This window comes from Argopecten irradians, chromosome 12, assembly GCF_041381155.1.
Source record: "Argopecten irradians isolate NY chromosome 12, Ai_NY, whole genome shotgun sequence".
NCBI lineage: Eukaryota > Metazoa > Mollusca > Bivalvia > Pectinida > Pectinidae > Argopecten > Argopecten irradians.
Genome location: NC_091145.1, coordinates 30,259,115 through 30,269,280, shown reverse-complemented (window position 1 = coordinate 30,269,280; position 10,166 = coordinate 30,259,115). Strand labels below are relative to the sequence as shown.

General features: G+C 33.3%; 1 protein-coding gene across 1 annotated transcript; it reads left to right on the top strand.

The window, feature by feature from the left end:
• Positions 1-1,657: 1,657 nt before the first annotated feature.
• Positions 1,658-9,548, top strand: LOC138336358 (paired box protein Pax-6-like). The gene is made up of 4 exons (XM_069285807.1): positions 1,658-1,685; positions 6,243-6,463; positions 6,681-7,068; positions 8,592-9,548. The coding sequence occupies exons 1-4, from the start codon at positions 1,673-1,675 to the stop codon at positions 8,960-8,962; spliced, it is 993 nt and encodes a 330-aa protein (XP_069141908.1). The 5' UTR covers positions 1,658-1,672; the 3' UTR covers positions 8,963-9,548.
• Positions 9,549-10,166: the final 618 nt, after the last annotated feature.

Sequence of the window (10,166 nt, the reverse complement as noted above, 5' to 3'; positions counted from 1 at the left end):
GTCATTACCACACATGCTAATGAAGTGCTTTCATTAATTCTGTATGTTAATCAAAGAATATCTTCTAATTAAACGACAACACCACCGGCTTCAAACAAGGTCGTCTAAATGCTACACAGTAAATCAACACATAACATTCACTTACATTGTAAATAACAAACCCTCAAATGAAAAGAAAATTAAAGAATCTTTGATCTGTTAACGGTTTCGACTTTATACTATCTATTTGTGTCTATATGCTGTATTTTTAAAACAAAACATTTTTCTAAGTCCGCGATTGTTATTCCAGGTCGTCAGAGTTTATAAAAAATCTATAAAAGTATGCAAGGAAAATAAGCATGATTTTAAAAAAACAAATCAACAAGCACATTAATTTTAGAAAATAAGATAATAAATTTTCTTGAAAACGTTATTCGTTAAACAAAAAAGAACATAAAAAAAGAAAATGTTTGATACGAAATACAATGAATTGCGAACGCTAGATGTCTGGGACATCATTGTTAGATTTACCAAACGAAATTTATTTGTACATTATTTATACATTATGTTACCAATATCTATGGAAATCTTTTGGAATAAGTATGCATTAGTCGAAGAAAAGCATCAATGTATTCTATAGGTATATTTATTTGAAGGAATCTTTCATAATGTGTCCTTTCCAAAATTTTAATATCTTTATATTTAAATACTTCTGATTACAATAATAAATATGATGTTGTGATGATCTGAATTACTACTTTTATTTGAATATCTCTTCAAAACCCTGTCTTATTAATGCAATTCAATCTTGTGCTTTATCGAATCCATATCAAGTCCGATATATTGAGTGTTATAAGTTCTTAGTATAAGGATCCAGTGATGTATGGATAATAACTGTTGATATTACTTCCTTGACCCAAGTTCTAAGTATGTGTATAGGGTTTAATTATATAGCATTCTACCATGTAAATAAACGTAATGTAATATTAAATGATGTGATAACCAGGGTAATACAGTAAATCGTATCATCATAAGTTTAAGTGAAAGATTTCGATGGGTATGGCGTAACCATATTGCTTGAACTTGAAACAACCATTTAATTTAGGGTGTTCATTATATTTCGCATACAAGTAAAACTGAATACGTATTTCATCTCTATAGATAATCCATTGTACAGTATATAAAACTTATTTATTGTAATAAAACGCAGCTTGGCGGTAGTTCGTAATAATAAGAGTATTCATATTGAATCTGTGCTAAGTAAGGATAAATGTATTGAGTCATCACGAACGAAAGGGGCTATGTGAATAAAATCGCCCCATTGTCGGGATCCGTTTCCGATTATTTCATATAATATCATTTAATGATATCATAAATCTATCTTTTTATAAACATTCCTTACACGAATTGTCAACCTCTATGTAAGCATGCGATATGACGCATCAACGAGGTATTAAGTATATATTTGACACTTCCCGTGTGAGAAAAACCATCCGCCTATTGTAATGTTCATTTTACATTCATTTTATAGAAAAATTATTAATGGGCTGTGTTCAATAATTAATTATTATCTCCATTCAAAAATACATTATTGTCTTTTATTACTTCAGGCTATTGTTTGAGAACGACGGAGGTGAACATATTGCAGAGACAACGTTGGGAGGAGGGAGCAAAAACTATCACGGGCTCAGCGATGCCGCATACGGGTAGGCTGAAGATATTTTTCGCTCAGATGAGTTGCTCAATCTGTGGCTCTTTGATCAGTGCTGCGCTTGGCTTAAGTCCCCCATATTACGTCCCATCCCGTGGCTATGCTAGCGGAGATCTGTAATCACTTTACAATCTCCCTTGAATTGTAGACAGTTTACAAATTTATACGGTTTTCACAATCAGAAAATTACCCCAATTATAGAAATATAAATAGGTGGTAAACGACCGTTTTGTCGCCAAATATTTCAGCGAATATGCTTCATATCATATTAACAGCTCGCGCGTGCGTAACAACGTCATGTGGAGAGGACGACACATGCAGAAAGCAATTTTGGCGGGAACTTTTATAGGAAATAGTATATCACCCAATAAATAATTTAATTGTAATTTCATAATTGTGATATTACAATTAGTTAGAGAATGATTTTATATGGATTGGCTGTGATTTATTTTCTTCTCCTTTTACTTGTTTTCATTGATCTTAATAAAAAAATAAGCTGGTTTTGCCGCTTTTTTAATAATCTGGACAAAACGAACAGATCTAAAAATCACTTTGGCAAAAGAAAAATGATGTATTCTTTAAATATTTAGAATTGAAGCTCGTAAGAATGTATTTCGTATAAGGAATTGCGAGTAGGAAAAGAAAAAAATAGATATGTAAATCTTCAGAAAAATATTTTCAACCAGAATAATTCTCCATTGAAAAAAATAAGAATATACATATTGTAATTGTAAGGGTTTCTTCACTATTGAAAATTCAATTTACTTCAGTGTTTACAATTAAGAAATTTTAAACATTAGGACACTATACAAAGACTACTAGGACCATAGATCATAGCGTTATAATATATCATAAAGCAAATGTTCATGAAGGAATGAAAGCAACCTGTATACCTCATGAATCATTATCAAAAACTGTTTAATTCTTCTGAAACTTTAATTTCTATAGAAATAAATTATTTCTTAAACTCTTATATCAAACGTTAAGAGGTTTTAGTGTGCAGGTGTTCGTCCTATGACCGGATCAGATGGGTATAAACTGCAGTGAAATCTCCTTCGTCAATGCCTTACCTGTCGACGACGTCTTTATTAAAAACCTTAATAACATTTCGCTATAAAGCTTTGGAGTTAACGCACCTTGCGCTTACTTGTCGTTTAATAATCATTTCTTGCTAGCTTATCTAAATCTTGCACCTTTTAAAACATAGTTTTAATGGAGATGCACTTGATCTGTAAAAGCGTAGCAGCTTTTTTAAATGGCCATATCTTCAAGTGTATCCACGACTTAATATGCCTGTTCACCATCTGATCTCCGACGATATCGCTTCTGTAATCCCTTTGAGGTGACATTCTATTGGTGCACTCTACAATCTATACACAAGAAAAGATTAAGACATCTTATTGGAAGAATGGACGCTTAATTACACAAAGATCCCTATTTTATTCCTCATCAGAAATTATGAAGTTGTCATCCTACGTTTCACTCATCAAAACGTGTATCGTTAAAGCGTTCACATTCTATAAATAAATTAGTAAAAATTAGATTGAAATCGTAAAAAATTTTCTTTTAATGTGAGCTGTTGCGATTTACACCCAGATTCATACATACGTTGGTGTTTAAGTTCACCCATGCGGCAAGCCTTTGATCCATGACCCATTTTATTGTCGTAACGCTTGCTTTACACAATACGCTGTATTTGTAGTGTCTAGATTAGAAGAGAAATTATTTATACACTGGAAATCCGATTTAGATCTTAACTGATGAATTTTAACAATACCGCATTTTTATGGTGCTCTGAATGTACCAAATAGAACCGAAGATATGTTTCGAATTACCAAAGGTTATTTTATATGCTACCCCTGTTGTGGAACGCTGATAAAAGCGCAACGTACTATAACAAAACCACAATTTTATGATAATTTCTTCGTTTGATGTAAATTTTAAATTTTCTTTTAATATTAACTTTGACAAAAACCGAAAAAAAATTTTTTTAAAGTACCATCAATTTGAGGAGATATTGCATTTATTTTGAATTGGTAGCACAGTAATTATTTACAGGTAATATCAATTATAAATGAAATTACACAAAAGTGCTACACTTCAATACTGAAATACCTTTGCGAATACTAATTATCCCGGCACTAAAATGACAACCAAATGGAAATGTACCTATGCTTGTCGTAAATCAGTTACATGTAACATAAGTGTGGGACGTTACAGCCGTTTCAATAGATGTATAATTTTGAAGAAAAAAAAAGATAATTATCAAAGACAACAAACATTTATCGAATAGAGCACTCTGAAAGAAAAATGGTTTGTTTTTCGTCGTTTGATGTAATGATATCGAACACACAGCGAGACTATGGATCAATGGATCGATTACGATACAATCTGTCTTCCTGCCATTTAATAGCCGAACACCTACTGAGCGAAACAGTTTATTTCAGCATAAATGTTTTGTTTTTAATGCAAGAACTACATCACATAGTATACTTAATTAGATGTGTGTTACTTATTTGCGTAACTACATAGATCAATAATTACATAACCTTGAAGCAAACATGTATTTCATTCATCTAAACGGTTATTCCATTGCGTTTTCGTAGAATAAATTTCGGAAATAAAAACAACAAATTCTCAAACATAATAGATTCGTGATCGTTTCGTGTCATTTTTTTTTAATTTTGGAAATAACAAAGGTTTACCAAACGACAAACTAGCAGTGAGAGATTTTTTCTCGCTAACAACCAGGAATATTTTAGTATGATTCAGTTTAACATGGGTACAGTAATGACACAGTAGAATAATTAGAATTAATGATTTGCATGTCTTGTAATTTTATTATTAATTTGACGCCGTAATTTATATTGGGTTAGTATTTTGATACTTTTTTAATTTATGGTAGAGTTTTGAAGCTAGAGGGTATGCCATTGTGGAGTGTCTACCATTTTCTTATTCTACATTCTCATATAACAGAGTTATCTGCTCTGGATGATAGGTATTGTATGCGGACGTAACGTCATACTTTTCTGAGAAAACGATGTAAATTGCGCCCACAAAATAATGACGTCACATTAGATACTTACATGCAGGGGAGCTAACTCTATATATGTAATAACGATGGAATAATTTTTTAAGTTACCTTTGAGTGATACCTTATCATACATATTATATAATACAAATACATTTTGGTTTATTTGCTTTAAAGATAGATATTGAAAAGCATATTATGAATGTTAGATAACGTGTACAGATTAACCTGATATAGCTATGGAATTATTCGTCATACCTGAAGACCTTGTTGTAATACTACACTTAACAAATGTACTTTAATTTCTTTTGTCATGGTAGGCTTTTGTTGCTTTATTCAAAGTGGATGAAAAGAAAAATCAGTCCACCATTTTAAAAAGCCTTTTAAGTAGAAGAAGTCATCAACATCAACTCGGGAGCAATTTTTCCCTAGAAACGCAACACTTGTAAACTAGCATTAACTTTATTTGGATGTATGACGCAAGGCCACCCTAGTCTTCAGGATACTGTTACCGTTTACGATGGAAATGTATACAGCCGGGCTAGTGTAGTCTCATAACTCGTCTACATTTAGCAATAAGTACTAAGAAACTCCCCGAAAACAGTTGACTAGGTGCTTACAAGGTGATAAATGTATCCGAGGCGTGATAAAGCACATTCTATCAAAGAAAACAGTAGCCATAAAATTATTTAAGATCTAGGTATGGCTACGTATTGAGTCACACTATTTAGTTGTAATAGATATAATTCTATTTTTTTTCGCAATATATGTTATGCGTTAATTGACTATGATTATATTCAAATTGAAACATCAGTAAGGCTGATATAAAGTCTTGAATACTTTGAAATAAATGTCTTTGTTGGGATTTAGTCTTGTGAGTGATGATCGATGCATTTTTTGTACAAAAATAGATGAAAAATGAGTTACCAGTGTGCTGGAATCTACGTTATTCAAACTTTATAAAGCATACCATGGGCAGTACGTTACTGTAAAAGTAGAGGACGCATTATGTCCATCAGGATAGGACTGATACTTTCATATATGCTTGTTGAATTAACAATATGTATATATACACATGTTATTAGCTGGAATATGACTTAACCAATGCATTCATACATTTTCTTGAGTTTAAACTACTTTTGCGAATTGTGTTTACAACAGGATTGGGTACAAGCTATCTCAACTTATAAAAGCCCTCTCCCAGATGTTTTCTAAATGAACTGTTGTTCTAAATACTGTTTTATATATTGTAATACATTCTAAAGCCGATAAAGTGTGTGTGATGCCCACACGATTATACACGTGCAACATGAATATAAGTAAAATTTTAATCTTCATTTGTTAACAACTTTAACCCACCCAAAATGTACTGCCTCTACATCCCATCCCCACCCCCATGCCATTTACCATTGAATGCTTTTCTTTGCATCATTAATCCCATTTTAGATGCTTTACCTATTTCCTACAATATCAATTCACCCTGTCACCATCTGTTACCTAGCTTTCTTACATTTTCTCCAGGTCAGACCGGTGTGAACCAGCTAGGAGGGGTATTCGTGAATGGCAGACCCTTACCAGACCAAGTCCGGCGACGAATCGTCGAACTTGCTCACATGGGAGTTCGTCCATGCGATATTTCTAGACAGCTCTTGGTGTCTCATGGATGTGTCAGCAAAATTCTTACCAGATACTACGAAACCGGCTCCATCAAACCCGGGTCTATCGGAGGCAGTAAACCAAAGGTAATCACCGTCGTAGTTACCTATAATACTTTTATTATTTTATTATTTTATACATCTACGCGTATATCCCGTCAAGATGCGTCTTTTTCCCGATCAAACAATTTTTTATTTCTGAGGTTCCTGCTTTGTTTTCTTTTCGTTTCGTTTATATATTTTTGTTTGCTTTCCCAGTTTTAGGGAGCTATTTTTTCTTAAGCTTTTTGGTTTCTTTCTCCAGCAAGTTGCAACCCCATACGTGATAAAGAAAATTTTGGATCTTAAGAGACAAAACCCTGCCAGTTTCGCTTGGGAGATCAGGGACCAATTGATGGCTCTTGGTGTATGTGATGAACATACTATTCCTAGTGTGAGCTCTATAAATCGCATTCTCAGAAACGCAGGAACCATGACTGCCAACTTTTTGTACCAACAGGAAGTCGCAATGGAGCAACTTTCAACTTCCGGTTCGCCGTGTCAGACATTGCCTATGATGGTACCACCACACGGATATACGTCATTTCCCATGGCAGTGCCCGGATTGTCATACCCTAAATTGGTCGAACAGATTGATTCTGCAAATAAATCACCAGAAGGAGAACCATCGGCAAAAGATAAACGAACATCAGGTGGGTCATATTTCCTATTGAGATATCCATGCTTGTTTCAAAGCATACAGTTATCACCGATTAAGTGTGTGACGAATCCTTGATGAGATTCATGTCTGTGCCTTTCTCGTTTTGATAGGAACTCATTTCATTTGTATAATGCATCTCTCTGCGGAAATCGCCGTGTATCACTTCATGTTTACATTTCCCTAAAAATAGCTTTGGGCTGATTTTTCTTTTAATTGTTTAGTTGTATCTAAAACATCCGAATAGCAATACACATTACCAATACACAATGTTAAAATCTTTTCTCGTCATTTTAATGTTATCACAATTTCACACATTCTTTCATTGATATATAGCATGGCTTTAAAATGCTAATAAATTATGGGGACGAAAAGCGACCACATTTAAAAGTGTTAAGTATGTAACTTTTGTTATTGAATAAAAATAAATTTCATTTATCATTGTTTTAAAAACGAAAAGTTAATATTTGTCGGTGGTGGAGCATCTGTAAGTTTTTTTTTATTATTTTCTATACGATATGAATAATATTCTCCTAAAAATGGACATCAAATACATCCGCTCGCATAAACAATTTAATTCGATTACCTAATCCAGCGTTTTCTATTACGGAAAATATCCCTCAACATCAAATTATTCTAACTATCTATGTATCAGTTTTTGTTGGGTTGATAAACTGTCACACCAATTTCTTAACATTAAATTTACGCTAAGATTTGAATATTGAATTTAGATTCTGATGATGTAAAGGATTCCTGATACTTTAACTGCCTAAAAACAGGAATATATTTACTGATAAAAAGAAAAAATTGAAAACCTATCATCTATACGTTCTAAATAATTATCTATCAAATTACATTTAATTCGCGTCAAAAATTAGTCACTTTATATATACCATGTAATAAAATTTTAAATATCCCCATTTATGAATTAGCATACACCAATTTTAGAAGTTAAGCCATGTATAAAGACACGCAATCTTTTGTGTATGTGCAATGCACAATGCAAACGACCATGAAATGTACATTTGTATATATTACGTACGTAATAAGCGGTTATTAACTGATAAAAATAGAGGAATTCGTATGAGCTTCAAGCCTGTTTTCGAATATATCTTCGAATATATACATATATTAAAAAATCGGACCGATATATCTACGTAAACACTTATAATTCCTTGTGTGTTATTGTTACTTAAGATGACAAAAACGTATTGCTCGCTAGAACGATCAAAAGGCTTAAATTCTTTGGATTTTTTATTTATTTATTTTTGAAGCATGGTCTTAAAAATGATGACATTAAAAAAATATAATTAAACTTCGTACTGCGTTGATAAAACTCGTTTATCATATGCATGAAGTTACTTATAAGAATATTTTCATCGGATTTCAAAGTCATGCTTGTTTTTTATCCAGAGTTCCTGAAAAGCCTAAAAAATGTTTCTGTATTTCGTATTTTCAAAAATATAAGTTCAAGCTCTGAATAAGTACATAATTTTATGTTATTCCTTTCTTCTTCAGAATCTGACGACAAAAGTGATAAAGAAGACGAGTGTGTGAAAGAAGAGAAGGACGAAAAAGAGGAGAAAGACGATGGTTTCAAATTAGAGGAACGATTTCCAAGCATAGTGGCTAAACAACAGAACACTTCCCATTCATTAGCACGGCCAACACTACAGCAGGCTAGACTGAAGTGTCATCCTTTTAAACCAGTGAAACGCTTCCCAGACGAGTCGTGCTATCAGCCTCACAACAGTCTTCTTTACCCACACCTCTTCATGTTTCCTTCCTATACAGCCTCCAACCAGATCAGAATGGCAGAACATTTCAGTTCCATGGCACACCGTAACTTTGGACAACAGTATTTCTCAAATCAAATTCCTCCAACATGAAAAGAAGTGACATAATGACAAATCATAAATCGTTTTCCTCATCTTCTGCTTCCATTGAAGAATGACAGCGAGAGAGAAAGTGCGAGAGAAAATGCGAGTAACTGCATATGACAGAAAATGAATTAGAGAAAGAGCAGAAAGATGCAGAGGTTGTTTGTATTTCCTGTCGACAGATGATCGTGAAATTGGTAGTTATTCCATCGTCATAACAGTGTGGAAACAAATTGAGTCCACGAAGAGTTTGTGCATTTCTTGTTCCAATCGTTTGTTAGCAATGGCCTGGTAAGAAAACATCGTAAGGAATCTAAGAATAGTATTTGAAGAAACCCCTTATTATCGTATCGGGTAGAAAATGTTCGATTATCAAAAAGATATTTGAAACGTTTTTCTGATATCAGATTCCAAAGACTGTATCAGGTATTCAAGATGTCGTTCCGGTCGGAAAGTGACACATAGTGGACGTGAAATGTAAACCTGAGTGACTTTTATCGTCTTTGATTATTCTTTGCGATAATTCATTTGTTGTTTACCCTTTATATGTATAATTTTAACAGTATTCATATTTAACAGCCAAATAAAAACATGAAAGCCATCCCTATGTGATATTGTTTTTTAATCTAAAGGGGGGTGGGGCAGAATCATCTATTTATCCTGGATTGGATATGCTGTGATCAACGCCCTACTAACAGTCACGTTCATTTCATGACGCACCTGGTCAAGGAGGAAACCCAGAATACATGCAGAAATTCCACAACCTACACGTACACTTGTACATATCGAATGCTCTACACAGGCAATATTTATTCACGTGAATTTCACGTTAAAAAATCACGTGTAATTCACGTAAAGAAATATTGCCTGTGTACATGGGTTTCTCTGGGGATCGCTGAGGTGGGAGGCCTTTGGTTATATGTAGTCTTAACAATTCGACCACTACTCTCAATTATATCCTTATGTAACTGAACATGCATGTCACTTTATGTTGAAATTTTATTGATAATTCTATAAGTCTAAGCTTTTAGGACATATATATGGATCTTTGCATACAGTAAGATGAAATCTGATGGAATACGTCGTGGTATAATCAGTTTGTCCTTCCTGCTCACGTGCAATATCGACCTAATTGACGTCAAACTTATCGAAAATGACGTAATAGCCTTAACAAACTGACATCATCAAGCACCGGTCGACAATATATTTCATA

What these genes read in the sequence shown, in the direction of transcription:
- LOC138336358 (XM_069285807.1), top strand. An exon ending in TCGGAGGCAGTAAACCAAAG is followed by an intron (nt 6,464 to 6,680) that starts GTAATCACCGTC and finishes TTCTTTCTCCAG; the next exon opens with CAAGTTGCAACCCCATACGT. An exon ending in AAAAGATAAACGAACATCAG is followed by an intron (nt 7,069 to 8,591) that starts GTGGGTCATATT and finishes TTTCTTCTTCAG; the next exon opens with AATCTGACGACAAAAGTGAT.